Raw genomic sequence first — 25,015 nt, 5'->3', positions numbered from 1 at the left:
AAAAGACGTCAATGTATACATTAAATTTGGTAATATATTCACGCGCGCTTAAATATTCCAAAAGCATTGAAGAAATTGCCAGTTTAAGTTCAAAAATGTACACAATTTATCACGAAAGGGGTGAGAAGTTACAAATAATTTCACAGAAATTACGCACTCGCACGTCTTAAAATGCATATTTTAAATATACCGTTAAAACAATCGAAGCCCTAAAAATAAAACACATATCCTTTACCTGCTTCTTGAATGAGAGTAATCCAAGATGGAATATAAAATGATGAGCGTTTTATATCCGGATCTCTTCCATACTCTTCTTGAGCCTTGTGTGGAACCTGTTCTGAAATTTTTAAGTGAGTAGCACCTGGTGTAATTTAGATATAAGTAACCTTTGATCTTAAATAAATCAATTTGATTTTAAACACTAGAAGAAAAAAGTATACCTTTTTAAAAAATTTAAATGCAAAGTTACGAATTACCTATTGTTAAATTTTCCTCTCCTTTCAATTGTAAGGTTTTGATTCAAAGATTGACCGTCCCATCAACATAGTGGATTTTAGTACGTGTCTAGGAAGCACTTTTTGCCCATTTCTGAAAATTCTGATAGGTAGGGATTTTTTTTCCTTTTACTCTTTCAATTTCAACCATCATTCTCAATTAATAAAAATCAAGTGGTACAACCAGAAACACACGCGGTAACCGAAGGCTCGGGGCATACAGGTTTTGCTATGTCCGTCCGTCTGTCTGTTTGTCCACGAAAACTTTATACCCTTGTCGATAACGTTTGATTAGTTGAAGGTATTGCTTTCATATTTCACTATTTTAATCTTGTGAAAAAAAATCTTTTTTCTGGGTACCAACGTATTTGTCTTATTACATGTAAGCTTAACCTGGCATTAGACCCACTTTTGCAAAAATTAACCAAACTTCAACTACGGCCTAAACTTTCGAACGCTCGGTGCTAGGGCTTTCATATTTCACAGCACATATGTATTCCTTCTTACAAGACCGTCCCTGGGGCACCAGCTATTTTGACCCTTTGACCTTAATCTATTAGTATGACCTCCTTTCGAAAAACTTTAACCTTCGTCATACATTTGAACGATCAGTGATAAACTTTCATATTATACATGTGTATTCCTTATGACAAAACTTTGGATACCAAATATTTTGACTTTGACTTCACTTTTGAAAAAAAAATTAACTTTTGCCATATCTTTTGAACAATTAGTGCTAGAGTATTCATATTTCACAGGATGTGTTTCTTGTGACAAGACCTTCCATTGGGTACCAATATTGTTGATATCTTATCCTAGACCTTGGAGTTTGACTTGCACATCAACAAAATTTACCCTAGATGTAGTTGATTTAATCGAAATATTTACAAATCGGGGGCACATAAAAATTAAGTGGAAATATGAAAAGGGAGAAAAATGCGTAACAAATTTATTGATGTATGCAAATTCCATGTGTTCTTATGTTTTTGATAAATAATCAGGCGAAGTTTACGCAAGGTGAGGCAGACGACGAGAAAAGAGTTTCAAGCCTTCTCTCTTTTTATGTATCAGTCGAAAACGGTATATATAAAAACAGCATATAGACACAAAAGAGTTACATTATTGATAACAAAAAGCATATTTGAATATAAAAATAGGAAAAAGGTGACTCGACCCTAGATTTAAAAAGAAAAGAAAATGGAAAAAAGGGGGGGGTCCATACCCAAAGTGCCTGTGTGCTGTACGGGGACATCAGTGTTTCACAAACATATCCTGTATTATTCTGTAAAGTTCTAGTTACCCAACAAGATTAAATTTTATAAACCGAGACAGAATGCATAGTGAGAATGGGAAGTAATCCTTCACACTAACCCGCGTCGATGTTTTCAGAGTTGGAAAATTATAAGAGGAGAATACTAACTCCGTCTATCCTTAACATGCATGTCAATTTTAACGTCAAAATTGCATGTACAACCAGTTTTTGAATTTCTGTGTGGTGGACATTTGCGGATTTCTGCGTGATGCACATAAAAAACTAAAGGTTCGTGCACGTGCCGCTTAATAAAGACAAATAGACAATCTGGAGGGGCAGTGTTGGGGGTCCGTTTCCATGACAGGTTTGCATTTACTAAATATAATGTAATTTAAACGATCTCTACCTCCTTTAGTTCGTTTTCGCTTCTGAACTGAAGGAACAGAGACCTCATACATAAACATTTTTTTTTTTAGATATGGTTATTTTCCCCTTTGGTTTTCACCTATGATGATTAATCACTCTAAATAATGATAATGTGTCTGATAGGACAATTCAATAAATATAGGATCTCCCATGTTTTGTGGTTGGATATGATTTATTATCCAACGAGCTGTGTTTTTATCCCCGAGCCTTGGAGAGAGCATAACAACACACGAGTTGGCTAAAAAATCATATCTAACCACAACCCATGGGAGATTCTTTTTATCACATGTTTAACACATAGCTATTTCATGTTTTACCCTCTATCCTTGATTAATACTGGACTTGATCAAATTCATGCAAAAGCCATTGTGACGTCACAAACGTGGATATGAAAACGATATCCTATGAGCTATATCCGCTGTATAAAGAGTAAACATGTGATAAAAAAATATACAATCATATTTTATAAAAAGAGTCAAAAAGTACTTTCGTAGTTGTAAATGATCAGATAGACTTCTTAATAATATTTATATCAGAATGACACAGAAGTACCTCATCTTTGTATATAAAATGTTCAAAAACACAGAGGCAAATGTGAGATAAATGGGATGACTACAAATGCATAAGCCATATTAAGCAATAATGTAGGCATTTCATCTTACTTTCAAGTTGCACGTATGGTAAAAGAAATTCGATAAATATATTTACAGGTACTAAACCTTTAAAAAAATCTTAAAATAGAACTATATTTAATTAAATCATTACAAAATCAAATCACTATTAAATAATTTGTACGGCATACTGTTTTAAGGAAAGAAAACTCATGTGAGAAAGACGATCAAGACATGGCTGATGTACGAGTTATCGTGTAAAGGAAAAACATATAGGCTGTTTAAGCTCTAGTTTTGTTGTATAAACAGAAGGATTGACCAGTACAAGGAGAATATTGTCAATCAAGGGACCTTGAAGTGTGTCAATCAAAAAGAAGGTCACCATGAACTACTCTCTGAAATTTTATGGCTAATCTTTTTTTCAACATTATAGGTCATTATTTCAGGTACAAGGAGGTTAAGAAGCATCAAACCTTGTAAGTTGATGCACCTTTGGGCCTTAAGATATATTTGTCAAAAAGTAGGTCACAGTTACCTTCTTTTTTTAATTTAACAGGTATTCATTTTCAAATTGTTTTAGAGGCATATTTTGGAAACTTTGAAGAATAGGATCATCAAACTATGTTAATTGATGCATCTTGAGTCTTCGGAGTGTATCATCCAAAAATAAGGTAATTTTGACCTACAATTGCAATCTCATGGCTTGATTGTAATATTTCAGATTATAATCGGCATGGAATAATTAAACTTTGTCAGTTGAAGCATCTTGAGTCTGTCTCCGGAGTGGGTCAACCCTAAAGTTGGTCACTCTGACCTACTTTTGGAATTTCTTGGATAAATTTCAATTTTACAATTACGAATTGACGAAGAATAATCAAACCCTCTTTGTTGATGCATCGTGAGTCAATAAAGTGTGTAAGCTATACAATGGGTCAACGTGACCTAATTTTGCAATATAATGGCTATTTCATATACTAATTCGCTTAAAATCATCAAACTTTGTCAGTTGATGCATCGGTGTCGTCAAAGCGTGTTAAATAAAAAGTAGGTCACCGTTTCCTACTTTTAGAATTTGATGGATATTTCAGTCTTAGAATCAACAAACTTTGTCAGTTTATGCATTAAGGGACCTTAAAGTGTATCATCCAATAATAAGGTCACCATTACCTACTTTCTGATACTTTTCAATTTTTTCAAACATTAAAGGTCATTATTTCAGATGCTAAGAGTTTAGAATCATTAAACTTTGTAAGTTGATGCACCTTGGGGCCTTAAAACATACTTAACAAAAAAGTTAATGCATTTTGGGTACTCGGAGTGTGTCAACCAAAAAGTAGGTCACCTTGACCTACCTTTGGAATTTGATGGCTTTTCAGATACTTATTTGCTAAGAATCATTAAACTGTGTCAGTCGATGCATCGTTGTCCTCAAAGTGTGTCACCAAAAAGTAGCTCACCTCGACAAAGTTTTGGAATTCGATGGCTATTTCATATACTAATTGGCTTAGAATCATCAAAATTTGTCAGTTGATGCATCTTGGGCTTGGAGGTGTGTTAATTAAAAAGGAGGTCACTGTGACCTACTTGTGGAATTCCATGGCTTTTATTTAATATTTCAGTTACTAAGTGGCTAAGGATCATTTAACTTTGTCAGATGATGGATCTGTGATTCTTGGAATGCAACGATTAAAACGTTAGTCTCCGCAACCTACTTTTGGAGTGATGAGGCAGTACCTAATTATTTCAGATATTAGGAGGCTTAGAGTCCTCAAAATTTGTTAGTTGATGCACCTTATGTCCTTGGAGTATTTCAACTAAAAAGTAGATCACTGTGACCTACATTTGGATGAAGTCGATATCTAAATTATACAAATAAAAAGAGACTTGGAAGCTTTGTCAGTCGATACATCTTGGGGTCTCAGAGTATATTTACCAAAAAGTAGGACACTTTGGCCTTTTTTGGCATTTTATGGCTAAATCTGAATATTTAGGAAAATAAGGCGCTTTGAATCATCAAATTCTGACTTTTTATTCGGTTGATGCATCTTGGGTTTCAGAGTATGTTAAATAAAATGTAGGTCATACTGACCGACCTTTGAAATTTCAAGGCTATATCGTTATAAGCGGGATCTATGAGGCTTAAATAGAAGAGATAAGTTGTACAACTTCTCAGAAAAGCGATTCTAGGCCCTTGGGTTTCTTGTTAATAAGTACTAAAGTATTCTGTTGATCCCTGATCAACCTATTCCTTATTGGTAAGATATCTTCATCTATCAGTTTTGTTCTATTATATACTTGTATGGATACTTTACAGTCTTGTATTATACTCAGGTGACCGCTTAGGCCCCAAGGGCTTTTGTCTTTTAATGCTCGCTACTTATCCGAAATTATTGTTGACATTCCTACATTAGTGCTACCATAGAAAGCCCTGATGCTGGTTGTTTAGGACACTTCTAGAAAAACCATTTCAAGAATATGCTTACAAGACCCGAAACTTGGATGCAAACATGTTAGTTCATAATAGATACAAGTTTGTTCAATTACTTATTCCTAAGGTAGGTTGGGTCACAATGGGGGTACAGCTCTTCATTAAAATGTAAGGAAAATGATTTCGAATAATATTTTTAAAACAAAGAGTACCCGGTACATTTTGTGAAATCTACAACCATGCCATAAAATCAAACTGTGGCACTGAGGAGCCCTAACCTAATACGGAATTGCAAGGCTTGGACTTGACTCGGTCATCTTTTGCAGATTCATGTTTGATCAACCAATAATCTCATTTCAAAATAGTATGTTTTGCAATATTGTATCACCAAAGTACTGCTATCTGCAAATTTAGAGATAGTATTGGACAATTAATAAACATTTTATAGACGATTGAAAATTTCACTGGAGTCTAGGTCTGTTTCAGGATCCAGGAGAAGAATGGTGTCACAAAAGTGTATCAATATTTAATCCTTAAACAGATTTCCCTCAATAACATAAGGGTTTTGTTAACCCCGAGGTTGAATAATTTTGGATCTTCTCTCTAAAAAACGTGTTTTCTTCTTTTTTCGGGAACATGGGCATAAATCTTGTATGCTGTATTTTAAGGGATTTCATTTAAATTTACTAAAGAACAGTGCACAGCAATGATAAGGCGTACTTCTAAGAAATCAACGGAATATAAACGTTCATAAATACATATCTTTTAAAACTGAATTTTTGTTTGTAAAGGTACTATATTACCACATGACGTTTGATATCATTTGAAATTACATTGTATACCCCACTCTGCACTGACTTTGGCTTGGTCAAGTTTTTTGACAGTCTCGTGATAAATGCATGTATAGTGTACAGTATGTAGGTCACAAACAAATTTCAATATCGCAAGGGCATACCCTAGTTAAAATTAAAAATTAAAGTAATAGATTGTTTCTACATAACTTGTAGTTTATGGAAAGTGCTGCTGCTTTAAATAGAATTAGCATTTTATTAGTTTAAATTTCAAGTTATCTGGCTTGAGTCGAAATATGTATGACTTTTACCAAGTATTTTATGTATTTATTAAGTTATGCTTTCGATTTCAGGAAAGCAGCAGCACTTTTCATGTTAAGGAATGTGTCCGTTATTATACCCCACGCAACAAGTTGCGTGAGGTATATTTTTGACCCGTCCGTCAGTCAGTCCGTCAATCCTGTTTTTTTTTTTGTCAGCGCAACTCCTTATAAACCGCTGCACAGAATTTCGTCAATCTTTGCAGATATTTAGGACAAAATGTGTAGATGTGCATATTACCAGGAAATTCCAATTCCTTTATTTTTTTCTGGGAATTTCGGCACTTTTCAACTTAGATTTTTGGCCATATCTTGAATATAGAGATGAACAGTTTGTCAGCGCAACTCCTCATAAATCGCTGCACAGAATTTCGTCAAACTTTGCAGATATTTAGTACACAGTATAGATGTGCATATTACCAGGGAATTCCGATTCCATTATTTTTGCCTTAAGAGTTTTGCCTATTATTGAAAAAACTTTCCAGCTAGGTAATAAGGAAATCCACTGGAATCAGCTTTTGTATAAAATTTTATGTGAAATATTGTATGACCTTAAAAGACCCCTATTGATTTTCAGATCAAAATATTAATGATTTAACACACACACACACACACACACACACACACACAATCGTTGATAGTTCTTACCTACCCCCCCCCCCCCCAATTGGTGCTTTGCCTTAAATAATGTCATAAGTACAGTATATAAACAAATTCATATGACTACATGATAATTTTGTTTCCGACAATTATTTAAATGTGTAAATTGTCATGTGTTGGACATGGACTTACACTCATTAACAAATCGAAATCACTGAGGAATTTAAATAACAGTTTGTCAGCAAAACTTCTGTACTGAATTTTCTGAAACTTTGTACATGTAGGTATTTCAGACATAATGTATAGATTTGTATATAACAAAGCAATTTTGATTCCATTATTTGTCTAGAAACTTCAGCCCAATTAAATTTGTAACATACAAAGATTTGAATGTCCTTATATGCGAGAAGTTTTGATGTGATTATTTTCTGCAAGTAATGTCCCTTTTTGAATTATACAGTGTTTTTAAAATGCACTGTGCCATTTATTACGTGTTGCATTGTCGAGTTTGGGGGAGCGTGGGGTATGTGAGCTTGCTCACTTTTTCTTTCATTTATATTCAAAAAATGGTCAAGGTCTATTTAGTGTATGCCCTTGCGAAAAGGCAATTTAATGAGGCACCTGGGCGTGAAACATGCTAACCCTGTAGACAAAAACACGGTAGAATTAATTCAATACATTCTCCATAGTTTTTAAATTATGGCACTATACAAAGGTTTCAGATTTGTATATATGGTCTACCTAAGATTTGCAAATAATATTCTGTTTGATAATAAAATGCATTTTCCATTGTAAATAATGCACTTTCACTATATAATCAAAGACCCCCCCCCCTCCCCAGCAGAACTCCTCGTCCTGGGGTCACAAATTTCACAATTTCACCGTGATCATCACAACCATGCACCTAGTTTTTCTTTTTATATACATGGTCAGGGAAGAAAATTTTTAAAGAATTTATTCATTTTCACTATATGATCAAAAGAGCCCCGCCCTAACATTAGAACCCCTGACCACAATTTTGGAAGAGGCGCCCTTGCTCATCATAACTATTGTAGATCACTAAATTTTCGCGACAACTATTTCCGCAAAATACTTTTTTATCCTTATATATCTATCTATCTATCTATCTATCTATCTATCTATCTATATATATATATATATATATATATATATCATACTAATTGTTAGGCCATTATTTGTACACTGAACTGTCTACAGATTTTTCCGTTTTCCCCGATCATGACAAGGAGCACACGGCGGGTGTGACCGGTCGGCAGGGGATGACAATCCTCCATGGCACCTGATCCCACCTCTAAATTTTGAGATCCGTGTTTGCTCCGCTCCAAATTTGTATCGTTTCAGTGGACTTTCCAGTTTGAATAGTGTACGTTTTCTTCATATTTCATTACACATTATTAAGAAGACAAAATTTTCACGAATTGTGGTAATTGCTCTGTATAATCTTTTGAAACACTTATTCACGCGCGAATCATCATAACCATGCATCAAGTTGATCTGCTTTACATACAGGGGTAGAGAAGAAGATTTTTAAAGAATTTATGCAGTTTCACTGTATGATCAATATAGCCCCGCCCAAACACCAGAGCCCTTAACCCATGGGCCAAGAAATTCACAATTTTCGAAGAGGCATCCTTCCTGATCATAACTTAGTATCCATTTAGTTTGTTTAATACCCAGGAGGAGAGGAGGAGATTTAAAAAAAATGCATTTTCACTATACATGTATATTCAACGGACCCCGCCCTAGCACCAAAACCCCTCACCATGGGGTCATGATTTTCACAATTTGGGCAGAGGGCTAAATGCTTAGTACAATCATGCCCACGTAGCGCAGTGGTAGAGCGTCTGCTCTAGAGTCGCAAAGTAAGGACTTGATCCATACGTCGCGGGTTCGAATCCCACTGTGGGACGTGGAGACCGGTCCTTCGGATGAAACCGTATTAACCGAGGTTCCGTGTCGCAGTAGGTGCTGGCATTAAAAAGATTCTTCACTGCTCAATGGCCCTGAGTGCCGAGTATAGGTCAAAATTTGCAGCTCTCCTCGGGCAAGTAGTGGTGTCTCCATATGTGTGAAAAATTCTTGAGAGGGACGTTAAACAAACAATCATGCCAACATTTTGACTGCTTTATGTCCAGGTGTAAAGAACAAAATTTTTGAAGATTGCATTAATTTTAGTTGTTTTGGCTCCACCCCTCAGGCTCCCGGGGGGGGGGGGGGGCAGGGACCATGAAATTCGCAATTTTTGTTCCCCTTTACCCATATATGCTCTATGCCAAAATTGGTTGAAATTGCGTGTGCCTTTTCGGAGAAAAAGCTGAAAATGTTCAAATGTACATGTATATATATTTTTATGCATATATAATTGATTGTTTAATTTTTTTTTTTTATAACAATAGTAATATAACTTACACATATACAAACATGACCCTCATTACATAGGGATTTTCTACATAAAAAAAAAGAGTCCATCCCTCCAACTGTAACTAGTATCGAGGGCCAGGCCACCCTTCCAATACGGGTCTTTTTATGTTAAAGTGCTCAACAAAAACAATATTTAGAGTATTTTTAGAAAAAAAGAGGAGGAAAAACAAAACAAATTTTGAAAAATGTTCAAATTTTAACGCACGACGACGGACGAAAACGGATAGCAATAAGTCAACTGAGTAAACTCAGGTAACCTAAAAAAATAAGGTCAACTCAACCTGTCCATTTTATACCAGAAAGTCAAAATATTATAAACCACATTTAGCTCAAATGCAAGTTTGTGCTTGACATAACATACTATTGTTAATCATTTTCAGAACAAATTCGAAACAAGTCACAATGTCGAGAAATTGCTGTTTACCTCAACGATCAGAAGACAAACGATTTCAACGCTTTGGTCAGGAATATTGCAGGTTCTCTTTGTTCGTCACATGATTGTGAATATTTTATCTGATGATTGCTATGAATATGGCATTTCTACGTAAGTTAAAAAAATAAATCGGATCCTAAATGGTCAAGTCTGACTGTCAATTATTTGACTATGTTTTCAACCTTGCCTTGTTTTGTTTAACATCCATTTAAGAATGTTTCACTTGTATTAAGAAGCCAACGCTTGCTGGAGGGGTGCTGCAAATTAAGACCTGTACTCGGCACTTACGGCCTTTGAACAGTGAGAGATCTTTTCCGTGCCAGCAGCTACTGCGACACGGGACCTCGGTTAATAGGACCGGTCTCCGCGCCTCGCAGTGGGATTCGAACCCGCAACGTTAGGATACACTCCTTACTTTGAGAGTATAGAGTAAACGCTCAATCCACTGTGCCACGCGATTAACTTGCCCGTTTTTGGTTTCTGATAACATTCATTTGAATATTTAAATCAACTCCTTTCAAAATACGAAAACAAGCAAAAATATCCACTTCTAAAGCTTCAAAACAGAAATTCACAACAGCTGTTTCTGATTTGAATGATAGAGATATGGATTTTATGTTTTATGATTGACTTGCAGTGTTCAGTCTTTGTATGTGAACTTTGTTTTCCACCTTAATCAAATACGTACATGCTTTTTAGGATTTCAAGAAGAAGAGAATGATCCCTTCCTCCGAATATTCATCAATCCTAGCAGTGTTTATGAACGTTGTCTTCCGGCATCCAGTATCGACATCGGTATTTGCTCATTCGTGGTGCACTGGCTATCCACGTAGGTTATTATTTGATAGAACCATGAAAGATCGCTTACTGGCCAATGTATATAACTGCAGTCGCTTTTAATACTTGAAATATGTCCATAGGAAATGAATGCCCCGCATGGTAATGTACCATGAAAATTTGTTTAAGTGTATGAAGTTTGTTGAAAATATCTATAATTCTTTCTTTAAAACAGAGTTTTATACAATTTAGAAAAGTCAAGGGTTATTTGGGAGGTCAAGGTAAGAAATTGAACAGAATTGATAAATTCTCACAAAAGTCATTTTCCCTTACTTATGCAGCAATATACCTTCATCACCTGCATACGGGGTTTATATCTCTCAGTTAATTTGATACGCAGGAGCATTCTCTACGTATGTACAATTTCTAAAACGAGGTAAATTATTGACAAACAAGATGATGAAGCAAGAATACCAGCAGTCTCGTTTAAAGTCATCTTTTCGTAAGTTCTATGGTCGATACTATGACCTTGTCAGCAAATACAATTTATCATTGAGTCAAATGCTGACTAACGTTTTCATACTAATTGGTAGGCCATTATTTACACTCGGAATTGTCGACGGATTTTTCCGTTATTTCCCAACCATGACAAGGAGCACACGGCGGGTGTGACCGGTCGGCAGGGGATGCTCACTCCTCCATGGCAGCTGATCCCACCTCTGATGTGTTGGAGGTCCGTGTTTGCTCCGCTCCTATTTTGTATTGTTTAATAGACTTTTGAGCTTGAATACAGTTCGTTATCTCCATATATTTCATTTCATCTATGTACGACTTGTATCATACCAACTATACCGCATTCCGCCATATTTCTTTCAGATACATTGTCTTATTGTTACGATATATACCCAAATGCGCTCGTTACACTTGAGTGAATATTTGGTTTGGTTATCGACGTGTGCACATCTCTGATGGTAAAGCACTTTGGAATGCATGAATTGATCAAAACGTATCAAAACCATGACAAATATAAACAGTTATAATGATATTTATGAATTATTATTTTTTGAATTACAAAGGTAAAAAAAAAATGCAAGTTTGAAGGAAAAACATAATTACACGTGTATTTTTAAAAGTACGCCAATATATGCCAAATAAAATTTAAATAATAGAGGGTAAAACTCGTAAACACATGCAATTTAAAATTATTAGGGATGTCAAATCGGTCAATTTTTGATAATCGGTTACTCGGACGTTTTTCCGATCGAGTACCCGAGTTCTCGTTAAAAATTTAAATACAAGTTTGTTAATTTTTAATTGTTAATTTGTTGAACCCAATAGCTGTTTTTATCACGTTTTATAAATGTATATAAACATGGGGTCCAACAGAAATTAATTTTGTACTAAAGACACAATTAATACATCAAAAATTACAAATGGTCTACAGTTCTTGTTTATGATCTATTTCATCAACACAAAAGGGGGACGATCTGTTACGCAGGTTTGAGATGATTAGATTAGCGAAAGAGAAGGAATGGACGTTGTTTGGGTCGTTACTTTAATATTTTTTCATACGTTGGTTGTTTCCTCCGTATACACTAAACTTACTATGGAAACTGTCTTTAAACATTTTTTTAAATCTATACTTACATGTATTTTGAAGTGGGTAGCGGCATTTCTATGCATTTCCAATTTCGCTGCCGTATAATAAGTTAAGCCTTTGGCTGTGTATATACAACAATTAGTGACCAATCACCTGGTAAATAAATGATTTGAAGATAAAACAATCATTGAAGCCTTCCAAAAATTAAGGACCACAATAGGTGAGAACAGCTGCGTACCAGGTGATTGGTCACTAATTACTGTATATACACAGCCATAGGCGATAACGGATGTTTACTTGTAGATGACGACACGCTAATTACCCGTATGCATATTTCAGTTATTTTTTTTTTTAAGTTTTTGATACAAATATGTACTTTGAAATAAGAAAAAATACACATCCGAGTAACCGAGTACCATTTTTAGTATTCGATACTCGGACGTTCGATCGAGTACCCGGTTAACAGGGTACTCGTTGACATCCCTAAAAATTATGTATCATTAGAATGGAAAGAACAACCAACGTCTTTGCTATGCATGTTCACATGCACATGATGCATGTCGAGAAAACGCGTCGAACGCTGTAAACTTATCCATACCGGGTAATTAGATCACTGCACCGGTTCGAAGATGTTTACATGCAAAGTTATTTACACCCTAAATTCCATTTAATGAAATGTGCATCACAAAAAATTTTATTTTATTTAGCCACATTTATAAATAAGATTAATCACATCTAAAGACAACTGTAATTTTGATTTTGTAAAACGTTTTATTTGCGCATTTTCTCCAACCACGCAATATACCAGTGAAACTTCCCCCTTTGAAATTTTCCCTCACCAAAAAAGCTGATCGACAGGGACCACGTGTGTCCACGTTTTATACAGTGACAGTGTTACCGTTGAGTTATAAATGGAATCCATTACTTCTGAGATGCATATTTCAATAAACGTAAAATAGGATGTAATTCTCGACATGTGCACATCCCTGTAACGATAGCAGTGTGTTTATCAAAGCGTTCGACGCGTTTTCTTGGCACGCATTCTTGAATATCTAAACAGCTAAATTCATTGTGCATGAATGCATAATATGTGCAAATACCGTGTAGAATAATTTATTTACTTCTAAGTTGTTTTTGGTTGTTTTTTATGTTTAAAACATGACACTGTACTGGGATTTTATCAGTTCATGGTGTGCTGAAAAACTATGAAATCGGAAATATGAACATGTCCACAGCCATGCAGGCCAGAAAATCACTCAAGTGTCAAAATTGCATCAGAGTTTATATAGCGGGTACAGACAGATTTATGGAATGAGTCACAAACATACATGCATTTCAGTACAAAAGCTATTTCGTGTTAAATAATTGAAAAATGTAACACTTACAAATACTTTGCGTAGGTCTGTGTATGTGCCACATAAACATACATGTGTTTGCAATATTAAATACTTATGTAAAAATATTTTTATTTTATTGATCATTTATTAAAAAGATATCCTTTGATCCTCCCTTTTTATATTCGGGCAAGATGATAGGAAGAGGCATTTATATTTTTTGATATAGATTTAAATTTAATTTTGTAATTTGATATTTAAGTATGATGCTGTCATAAGTTTTAATAGACAGACAAATTATACACAGAGAGAGAGAGATTCCCCCTTCTCACAATGCATGCATTGTATCAAACAAAAATTTCTAAGTTGTATATATATATATATATATATATATATATATATATATATATATATATATATATATCTATATATATATCTATCTATATATCTATCAGGCAGTGTTATTAAACCATTCTTTATTAACAAATCCGTTTGTTTGGCAGACATAGTTTTTTTAAAAAAAAATTTCTGCTCCAGGTTCACACGTAGTCCTCGTGCTTGTATCGTCATTCTAAGGACAATGCAGGAACCTCTATTAATTTATTTAATTATTTATTTTTATATATTTACTCTGGAAGTGTTCAGAACAAAAAAATATTGTCTTGTAATTTCGACACTTCAAAATTTATTTATTCTTGAGATTTATTTATTTATGTATTGAAAATAGAATGCATACAACGCAAGGAAAAGATCAGACATTTTGAAAAAAAAAATGTTCATCTTGCGTTCACCGTTCACTTTGCGCTCGCGTTTGCGCTCCGTTCGCGTTCTGCTTCGTTCACCGTTTACCAACCGTTCACCAAATTGTGTTCAGCGTTCACTCACCGTTCGCTCTGCATTCGTACACCGTTCGTTCAACGTTCGTTCACCGTTCAAGTGGGAAAGTAGATAGTTTCAGGGACTGTTAAGAATAATGCAAGTGAATTCACCATGTAACGGAATAAACATCTGCATCTCAAGGTAAATACATTCAAATAATATTTCGTGGTACATGCTCCGAAAATTTTATTTAAAGCTGTCAGTGCATAAATAACAAAGTAATGAAGGGAATAATGTGTGCGCAGATAGTTGAATTTGCCGGATGCTTCATATGGAATCAACTGAACCCGATCCCAAAAAGTTGTCGTCAAGGTCAAAGGAAAATCAAGTTTGGAAAATGTTGATGTCGTTCAGTACCACTCATCAAAATGTATAGATTGATAAAAATATCTTGATTTGCTTCTTAAAAGTGAGCAAAACACAAATTTGAGAAAAGTGCGAAGATCAAAGGAAAGATCAGGGTTAAAAAATATGGCAAAATTAATGAATACCTTTTATCAATACATACATGTATAAGCAGATGATGTTTAAGGAAAATATTTCAAGGTGGGGTCAAAGAAAATGTCAAGATTAAAAACGTTGGTGAAGTTGAAAAGCTCTCACCAATATGTATCAGCATATTAGGTTTGATAAAAAAAATCTTTAAAAAAGTTGTTTTGAAACTTGGCCAAACAATAATATAAGAAAAGTGAGATAAAGGTAAAAGGAAAGGTCATTGTCAAAAAATGTTGATGCAGTTGAACGACTCTCATCAATATGTACTAGAATATGAAATTTGTTAAAAATATCTTTAATATTTTTTTTGAAACTTAGCTAAACAAGAAATTATGAGAAGTGAGGTCGATGTCAAAGGAAAGATAAAGGGAAAAAAAATGTTGATGAAATTGAAAAGCTCTCATCAATTGAATATGTATTGGCATATAAGGTTTGATAATAATATCTTGAATAGTTTCTTTGAAACATAGCTTAACATAATCTTATGAAAAATGAGGTCAGGGTTAAAAACAGAGGTCAAGGTAAAATAAATGAATATGCAGTTGAAAAGCTTAAGCACCTACGATTTGATAGAAATATCTTGAATAGTTTCTTTGAAACTGAGCTAAACACAAATTATTTGAAAACTCATACAAGGTCAAAAGAAAGATAAAAATAAATGTTGATGCAGTTGTATCAGCATATGAAATTTCAAACACATCTTGAAGAATTTTTTAGAAACTCAGCTAAACGCAAAATGTGACGGAAGCAGTTATTATAGGAACGTTTCTCGCTAGACCATCTAAATAAGTGCTGTGTCCGTATGATTTTTTTATTAAACATACAATTTTCCTTCTCTCCATCTCTATCTATTTCGGCTTTCATCTTCCTCTCCCTTCTCTTCTTTATTAAAACAACTTCCACATAAATCTCTGTATATATTATATAGGTATGTTTGTGTATGCTTATGTATATGTATCCACATGTACATGGGTACAAATATTTAGGAAATAAACAACGTTATTCAGTGAACATGGCGTTATGAATAGCAATTGCTCTGCTGGCATATTCCATGATGCGCGCTAAAAATAGAAAAGGAGTGATTACTTATCACAGACACAAATTGGATTCAGTTCCCTGTAATGGTTTATTCATTATCCAGGTTCAATCAAGGGTGTACTCCAGGTTTTATTCCATACACTCTGGGGCCAAAGGATGTATGGAATACAACCCGGGGTAAATCCCTGAACACCTTTGATTGGACCCGGATAACGGAATACAATGCACCATGACCTCATGTTGTTTGCTTTTTGTCATAAAGAATATGCATTGTGACGTAACGTTATAGTTACCCCCGCTTCAAGCCGGGAATTTACACCGGTTTGCTAACCATTCAAATCTCGTGTTACAAGCTAGATAGGAAAAACAATCAAAGATGCATTCTCTAAATGCAAAAGTGTTTAAAAAAAAAAATATTGGTTTCAGGCCGATACGTGTTGAAAAGGAGTTATTTTACTTTCCTGGAAAGACAGAGAAAGATGATGAAATTGAAGAAAAGGCTGCTAAGGATTGGGACAATTTTCTTCACTCGAGATCCAGAGAGATGAAAAAAGGTAAACGCCAGAACATTACACGTGTAGTTTTATCATTGCGAGGTAAAAGCAATTAAATTATTTTTGAGATATGTATTAAACTGCCAGTAATGACTTCCAGTAAGATTGCATTTCAGAGATAATTGCTTCACAATAAAAATCGCTGCATAAAACGTGACCAACAATAGGTAAATATTGTAAAATTAAGATACATGTACGTTCCATTTCGTGAAACTTGTAGTTTCTTCTTCTTTACGTTATAAGAGCCAAAATGCTGCTCCTTTCATGCACAATAGAATAAAAATAAACCATTAGAGACAACATCAATCGGGATATTGTTACGGGTAGGTCACCTGATCAAAAGCAATGAAGGCCGACGATGTATTTTTAACTAATAGACAAAACGATATTTTACTAGTTACTACTCAAGATGAATTTGTGACTGACTTATAGCAGATATTACAAGATATTATTCTAAATAAAGAATACTAGACGAAATCCCGCGCAAGCGCGGGGACTTGAGTTTTTACCACTACTGACAGAACAATTCCAGTAATATATATTATAGTTTCTACTGAGATTTAATTACAGACTAATAGCAGGAAGAAATACTTTGATCAAAATCACATAGTTTCGGAGCAGAAGTAGATATATGCCCCGTCCCTTTTGTAAAAAAAAAAAAAAAATAATAAAATGGCAATTTCATTAATTGAAGCTAATTTTGACACCTGTTATACTATGTTATAGATATTGTACTTCAGGTTCTCTTAGTTTATTTCCATCAAGGATAAAAGAAAGCGAATATGCACATTTTACTTATAAAGACACATTTAGCACATTTCTGTTAAAAAAACAAGCAACACAGGTATAGACCTAGGACTTGATACAGACTGTTTTCAGAAACTGAAATGTATTGATTAGAACAAAAACTTATAACGGCTTTAGTTATATTTGAACAATACCATATTCATTAATTTCAAACTGTACTTCAGGTTTGTTGCCATGATGCGCTCAGTGGCGAAAATGCACATATTACTGATAAATTTATTAGTACATCCTACGAATAATCTTTCGATATATACATATATTCACAACTCATAGTGTAATCAATTTCTTTACCATCATTTCCATGCCCGTTCACATCAAAACCTTTTTTTAATATATTCATGACGTAGTAATAATCGCCTCGTTTTTATTTTTTAACATCGGGCTTGATGCCCTATCATGTTCTAGAAAGAACTGCGAACGATAGTATTGTTCTGCCGCCTATCTCCAAGTTAAATTTCAGAAGTTAACATATTTGAATGATTTTTCATATTTATATAGATATTTATGTGAATTTTCATAAAACATAACTTATTTGGGAAAAATAAGAGAGATAACTCCTTAATTTTGGCATCCTCACCAAGTCAAGGTTTTGTGATTTCGGAACTCCACACAAACTCTTGACAAAAGTCGCTAATTAAAAGTCGGGCTCACGCTCAACAATACGTAATAATCCTTAAAATAAACTGTCCAATGAAATAACTCCTTTCAAAACGTAGTTTGGACTGAGCACAAAGATGGCGGATCTTGAAAAGAAGATCTGTAAAAAAAAATTCAATATTAATAATCTTACCGAAAATCAAAGGTTTGCGATATCAAGCTTAAGAGAAAATTGCGATATATTTATTGGAACTTAGACAGGAAGTGGCAAATCATTGACTTATCAATGTGTTCCAATTGTGTATGGCGAAAATGCGGTAACCGTTATAATCGCTCCGTTAATCAGCATTATGAAGGAACAAGTTGAAAGTCTCTCCAGCTTGGGATATAGGGCAGTATTTATAGAAGTGTCAACTGATGTAGAGAGAGTGACAAGCGGTTACTACAACTTCGTTTTTTGGTAGCCCAGAGGCCCTGGTTGGAGAAGCAAAGTGGAGAGATGCTCTGAAGAATCCAGAATTCAAGAAGAGACATCGTTTGATTGTGGAAGATGAAGTTCATACCATCATTCATTGGTAAGATAGAAAATATTTAACCAACTTTTGGGATGATTTGTTTACACTCACTACATACATTAACAATTATATCATCAATCAAGTTCATATCTCAACCTACAGCTGTCAGACCTACTGTCTTATTAAAACCCAAGTTAAAGTCGGATATAAATAAAATTCACGTTATATTCATCAATACATCCCCCCCAAGAACTAAACAAATAAAGGAATGCTGAGATTTATAATTATTATGAAACACTTATAATTACTGGTATCATGATTATTGTGAAACACTGTTAAGTAACAGATTTCTTTGCACTTTTGTGATTGTTGACGCCAGACAATGGAAAAAATTAAGGCCCTAACCCCCCCCCCCCCCCGCCATTTATGTATGTCAAACATTAAAAATTAGATAAATTATGGACATTGATTATTGACGTAAGCTGATAAATTTCTTTTTCTTTTTCAGGGGAGAAGGAAAATTCAACAGGAAGCTGCATTACGCGAGTGGTTTAGTCACATAGGTGAACTGCGTTCTCTCTTTAAAAGTTCCTTGTTTGGCATTGACTGCTACTGCATGCCCAAACCACAGAAGAAAAATTATGTCAAAGTTGTGCTTCAGAAAAAATGCTTGAGTGATATCTGACACCCCTGATAGAAAAAAATATTAAAATGAGTGTTATTAAAGTGAAACAAAATGATGAGCTTGATGTCATTTTTTCATGGATTATTGAGGAACGTGAAAAGGAAAAAGACAAATTTCAAAGACATCATATATTTTGCAACACTATTAAAGACTGTTCATTAATATATATGACTTTTGTAAAACATTTTGGAAGAAGTCATCTTTTTAACATGTTTCATAGTGAAACCACAGATTCTGTGAAGGATAAAATTAGAGGTGATATGAGCAATCCGAATGGACAGCTAAAAGTACTAAATATGTACAAATGCTGCTGGCATAGGGGTGAACTATTCTGAATTATATAATGTTATCCTTTATAGACCTCCAAAAGAAATAAACACTTTTGTTCAACAGATGGGTCGTTCTGGCAGAGACAACAAACAGTCCCATGACCTTATTATCTATAAATCTGCACAACTTAAAAAAATCGATAATGACATGAAAGACCTTGTTGTGTCTGACAAGTGTAGAAGATTGCTTTTAACAAAGTCATACACGTGTGATCCTGCTTAGGACATTAAAAGACATTTTCGTTGTGACATTTGTGAGCGTAATTGTAAATGTGGAGAGGAATTGTGCCCTTATATACACTCAAGTTTCAGAAACGAGATGCCTGATACTGATTCAGACTCTTATGATAGTGATGTAACAACAGCTGACGAAGAAACTGATTGACTGTACTGATGTATTCATGCAAAGTGAGAAACATTGCTTTTAAATATTTGAGATTTTTTATTGAATAAGTTTTGGCATAAATATTTAATCTATTGTTTAATGTAATAATTAATAGAACTTTATCTGAATATATAAAATTTTCAAAACAGCATCATTGTTGTCCATATTATGAAGATTAAACCAGTTGCTAATATTCTCTATTAGAGTTTCTCTTGGAAGTAGACCCCTTCCACCTTTTTTTTTCTTTTGTACCTTCTGTTCCGAGTTTCAAGTTCAATAAATACAAATTTTATGAAAGGATATATCTTTCCTAGGAAAAGACAATTTCGGAATTTGTTAAAAGAAAAAACAGTCATCAAGAACCTAATTTTTATTGCACCATATGATTTGGTTTATTTTTTAATATAAAATGTGTGAAATGTCCACAATGCTTACATGTAGCTGAGGGTACTAAACCTTAAAAAGAATTATAATAAAATAGTAGAGTATTAAAAGAGAAAGAAAAAAAACCCACACACAAGAACAACTGAAACTGAACAACACAGTATCTAAAGAAAAACATGTTCTTAGCTTCAGATAATAGTAAACAGTTTTAGATTAACTTTGGATGTCACCTCTTCATTACAAGGGCAATTATATTAAAGACTGTTTGTACTCTTATATTAACAGTGCAAAGAAAGATCTAGATGTACATTGTATTATAGTGGACACAGTTTCAAAGACTCGCAGAGAACACTGCATATTAAACAGTATTTTCATGTTTAAAACAATTGCCTGACAACTTTGCAATGTTGTTTTTAGATTTGTAATATTAAACAAATTACAGATTCATAAGAGATTTAAAATAAAAAGCTCTCAACTTTTGGTCTGAAATCATTTAGGATTAACTATGCAAAGTATGAAATCACTTAATCGGAGTTAATTTCCATCTTCACAATGACAAGGTTTTGTGATTTTGGAACTCCACAAAATCACAAAACCTAGACATTATGGGGATACTTATCCCTTGAGAACAGGAAATTTCCTTTCCTGTGGAATAGCAAAAACTTCCACCATGCAGCAGTTTAATCAAGTCATGAAGTTCAGACTGTAGAATTTCTGTTCACAACTCTAGAGTTTCTTTAAAACATTTCATAACTTGCTCTAAACTTTTGGTCTGAAATCCATTTGTGCAGTTCTTCAGCTTTAACTTTGGAAAATAAATCACTAAATCTTCTGAAAGCATGGAATTCCCTTCCCTGGATAACATCAGATACCTCCCCATGCTGTAGCTCAGTGATCAAATTATGGAGTTCAGAGTCTCTATTAACAGTTGGTCTAGAACGTCCTTTTTCTTTATTACTGAATTGTCGCAATACATTCTCTTTCAATTCTTCCTGAATTTGAATGGAAAGAGCTATCCTCTGTGCACTGTTGTGTGTTAGGTTAGATACCTGCTCTCTTAATTTCTTCTTAATTTTCTGCACAAGAGTCTCTACTAGATTGTCATTGGGAATATTTTTTCCTTTCCCACCATGTGTATTGGCTGTGCAGTTCCATTTATATTCAACTGCTTGTCTTTGAGTCAAGATCGCACTCTCATATGCTTGCATATGCCACAACCATAAACGATATTTTGCATGGTGGGCTGCGTCTGCACAAAGCATCTCGAACTTGACATTTCGGAAAATGCGATAACCATCCCCATAATGGAAAGCATCTTCAGTGTCCCTAAGCAGCAAGGAAAGTTTTATGAAAGAAGCTCGCCACACTGCAACATGTTCCATTTTTGAGTACACTGTTGAGTTTGATGAATCCTGATTTAAAGCAAAGTCCCATCCATGTTCTTTTTCAAGGTGTCGTTTGAAATGACCCCTAGTTTTGTAAATTTTGATGCACGTACAGCTGTATCGATTATTCTGAGAGTCGTACATTTCTCCACCAGTAATTCTTTGTCATCCATCTCTGATACTTGATTGGTCATTTGAATGTTGATTAGACTTTCTACAATTTATACATTATTTAAAAGGACAATCGTGTAAATGTATGAAGTTATAGAATTTGATTTTTATTCTACATATTCATCGAACATTAACATACAGAAAATAAAATATGCTCAAATAAAATATGCATATTTTTATAATATTTTATATTAGACCAACTTAAAAAACATGTTTGCTTGCCCTCTCCCAACTAAGGATAAAAGAATTAGGTAGTTAGGGGGAAATATTTTTTGGTTCAATAATACTAGCAAAATGTGAAGTCTCATCTAGTGTTTTCAAAGGTACTGCATTTAATCTTGTAGAGGCTGGATATTTGGAATTTGAATAACTGTTGGATTGTACCATATACACTTCATGTGATCCAGCTACTGAATAAGATGGACAGTGAACAAATAACATACCTGTTTGGTATAAAGTACCGGTAGTTGTCAAACTATGTGGCAAGACCGCAGGTGGGAGGTATTTGCCAGACATTGTGGTATCTGATTCTGGTAGTACCTCCAGACTTTTCTTAATTTTCTGAGTCACATATTCCATTTGGCACTGCTTCACGTGGTCTTGGACAATCTGATTAATATTCTGTCTCTGACTGATTTCAAAGTCATTCCTCTTCAGACTCATGGACTGGGGTCCACTACACAATCCCATATAGGATAGTAATTTAATTGACCTATAATTAAGATATGAAATTGATCACCATAATAAATGATTTACTAATAACTGTGTTATTTTGTTTCCTAAATAAATGATTTGAGTAATCTGATAAAAATAAAATACTGTATACAGTGACTTATCTTAAATCTAGTTGTCAGATATATTTATTTTTTTTATTTCTAATGGTTATGCAATTATATTTATAAAATACGTCATCGGTTGCTCCCCCATGATCTAGTATTTGCCCTATTAAATGATGGATGGCAGACATATGTATGTTCGATTTCTTAACTGCAATGCCGCAGCCACTGCGAGCTTGTTTTCGTTTGGTTGATTCATCACACATGTCATGGTTTCTAGTAGAAGGGGAGCATACAGTTGACACTCTTTTATGATACTCCCAAAAGAAAATGACTCCAAATTCTTGGGGGAAAGATTCAGTGTTCACTTTACACAGAGTTTTGCACTGATTTTCAAGTTCTTTTAGTACACATTTCTGTAAACCAGTCTTTAATGATTCAATAGAGTAGAGTTTTCCTGAAATGCTCTTCCCTTTGTCCCCCCTCACAATTGACTTCACCACTGAATGCCATATTCCATTCTTAATAACCCTGGTTCTGATTTTATCATCCTGTCTGCCTCTAAAAGATACCTAATAAATAGAAGTCAGATTTGTTTAATGCAAAAAGTTGCAGAGGGGATATAGGATTGCTAATGTATGTGGGTGCATAAGACCAAGATTGAGAGAGATCTTTAGAACATCAAACTTTGTGTATTTTTATGCATTGTAATAGGTCAATTAAAGTAAACCCTATTAATTTACAAGGTTATTGGTAAATCATTTTTCAGGATATCAGTTAATTACTGCTCAACTTTTATAAAATTATTTTCATGAGTTTACAATAATAAATTAATGAATTATTTAGTATGACTTTCAATGTATTAAATATTTAACAGCGTTAAGATACATGTACTTTTATAGTTTGTCAACCTTGTGCACGTTCATTATACTGCCATATTATTAATTAAAATGTGTAAATAAAAGCATAAATATATATTTTATAATTTTATTCACAAAAAATGAATGAGATTTGGCAGCAGGCATTGAATATTTTAGCCTTTTTCTTACATTAATATTAATAGGCATTAATATATTTACTTAATACTTAATAAGTGATGAATGAGAGTTCCGAAATCACGAAACCTCGAGGGATGAATGAGAAAATGTCAAATGGTTATCATAAACTCCAAATTTTGTTTAAGCGATATTCAGCATGTGCTTGACAATATTTTTAAACAATATGTTCATGCGTAAATTCAGTCATTTTTCTGAGGGGGAGTCCACATAAACTCAAAAATAAATTGAAAAAAAGAGCACATAAATATTTTGACTTGGAAAAACGGATACCTAAAACAGTTTGTCCAAACCTGAATAACCAATATTGTGCTTTGGGGTAGAATGAGGGGCAAGACCATTTTATCTAACTTCATGTAAATTCAGAAACCCAGAAGAGCCCAGGGGAGGTCCAAATCCTCATAACCCCCCCTTTCCCCCTTAATCTGCACATACAGGTATAAATTAAATGGACATACACAATAAGTAGTGATAAGATACACACAATGTAAGACATTTCAGATTAGGGATGGGTTTGAAATATGAAAAAAATATACATTTATTTTCAATTTTTTAGTCCAAAGTTCAATGTATTAAAATAAAAAAAAAACTTCCTGGAGACAAATTACAAAGTCTCTTTTGCTCCTTGAAGGACGTTTACAAGCCCTAGGTGGAGAACTTATCCTCAGCAAATATTTTTTAGCTTTTCTTGGTGTTGGTGAGTGTAAAATTATCCGCTTCGGGGTGCGAGATCTTTTAGGGGTCTGTATACATGGTACATTTGAAACTACATGTTCAATTTCTGACCTATCACGAGCTTCTGCTGGTTTCACTGGAGTGTTAATAGTGACAGTAAGAACATCAGTAGTTACCGTATTTCTGTGTGGTCGTAGATTTTTTTTAGAATATCAGTCTTTTCTTTTCTCAAGTGATCTACCTTATGTTTCAACTCGAAGTCAATCTTGGAAAGTTTATTTAGTTTGTTAAAGCACATATAACAAACGTACGGAGATAATCCGTCGTTTTCACGTGGAAAAAAGCCTAAAACCTTATAAAATTGTTCAAAAACAGTAAAGGATTTTCCAAAAATTAATCGACATTTGTTCAAGTTATTATCATTACAAATACGACAAGAAGATGGAGAGTTTGAAATTGTCTAGGGTCCACATGGGCGCAGCCATTTTTGTTTACGTCGTTTCTGTTCAGAATGAGAACCTCATTCTTATTGGTTCCAGTTTGAGACTTGGAATGAATGAATTACGGACTACAAAGCCCGACTTTTAAATAGCGACTTATGTCAAGGGTTTGTGTTGAGTTTCGAAATCACAAAACCTTGACATTGTGAGGATGTAATTTTGGTAAAAATTGCGTTTTTTGCTATAGAAATCAACGGAAAACGGAAACTTTCTTTAAAACATTCCCCTCGTGAAGCAAAAATTCCTTTTTATGGATTTTATAAATTGTTATTTGACA

At 34.1% G+C, this 25,015-nt stretch overlaps 3 protein-coding genes across 7 annotated transcripts in view; 1 reads left to right on the top strand and 2 right to left on the bottom strand.

The window, feature by feature from the left end:
• The window catches only part of LOC133199050 (uncharacterized), a 269,846-nt gene that overhangs the window by 81,142 nt on the left and 163,689 nt on the right, over nucleotides 1-25,015 (bottom strand). The window lies entirely within an intron of this gene.
• The window catches only part of LOC133199048 (uncharacterized), a 37,355-nt gene continuing 12,591 nt past the window's right edge, over nucleotides 252-25,015 (top strand). The window contains exons 1-5 of one of the 3 annotated variants that reach the window (XM_061334937.1): nucleotides 252-350; nucleotides 512-604; nucleotides 9,745-9,840; nucleotides 10,497-10,626; nucleotides 16,347-16,474. In XM_061334937.1, coding sequence (XP_061190921.1) covers nucleotides 263-350; nucleotides 512-604; nucleotides 9,745-9,840; nucleotides 10,497-10,626; nucleotides 16,347-16,474 — 535 coding nt within the window. In that variant the 5' untranslated portion in view covers nucleotides 252-262. The remainder of the gene's footprint in view (nucleotides 351-511; nucleotides 605-9,744; nucleotides 9,841-10,496; nucleotides 10,627-16,346; nucleotides 16,475-25,015) is intronic. The other 2 variants (XM_061334938.1, XM_061334939.1) reach the window with 2 other exon arrangements.
• On the bottom strand, nucleotides 20,913-21,764 carry LOC133199049 (uncharacterized). The gene has a single exon (XM_061334940.1). It carries the CDS (start codon nucleotides 21,703-21,705, stop codon nucleotides 20,914-20,916), a length of 792 nt encoding a protein of 263 aa, XP_061190924.1. The 5' UTR covers nucleotides 21,706-21,764; the 3' UTR covers nucleotide 20,913.

The sequence above is a fragment of the Saccostrea echinata genome, unplaced genomic scaffold (genome assembly GCF_033153115.1).
Source record: "Saccostrea echinata isolate AGI-Se365-2 ecotype Australia unplaced genomic scaffold, CSIRO_AGI_Sech_v1 ptg000033l, whole genome shotgun sequence".
Taxonomy (NCBI): Eukaryota; Metazoa; Mollusca; class Bivalvia; order Ostreida; family Ostreidae; genus Saccostrea; species Saccostrea echinata.
Note: the sequence above shows the minus strand (reverse complement) of the source record. Positions and strands in the feature narration are given on the sequence as shown.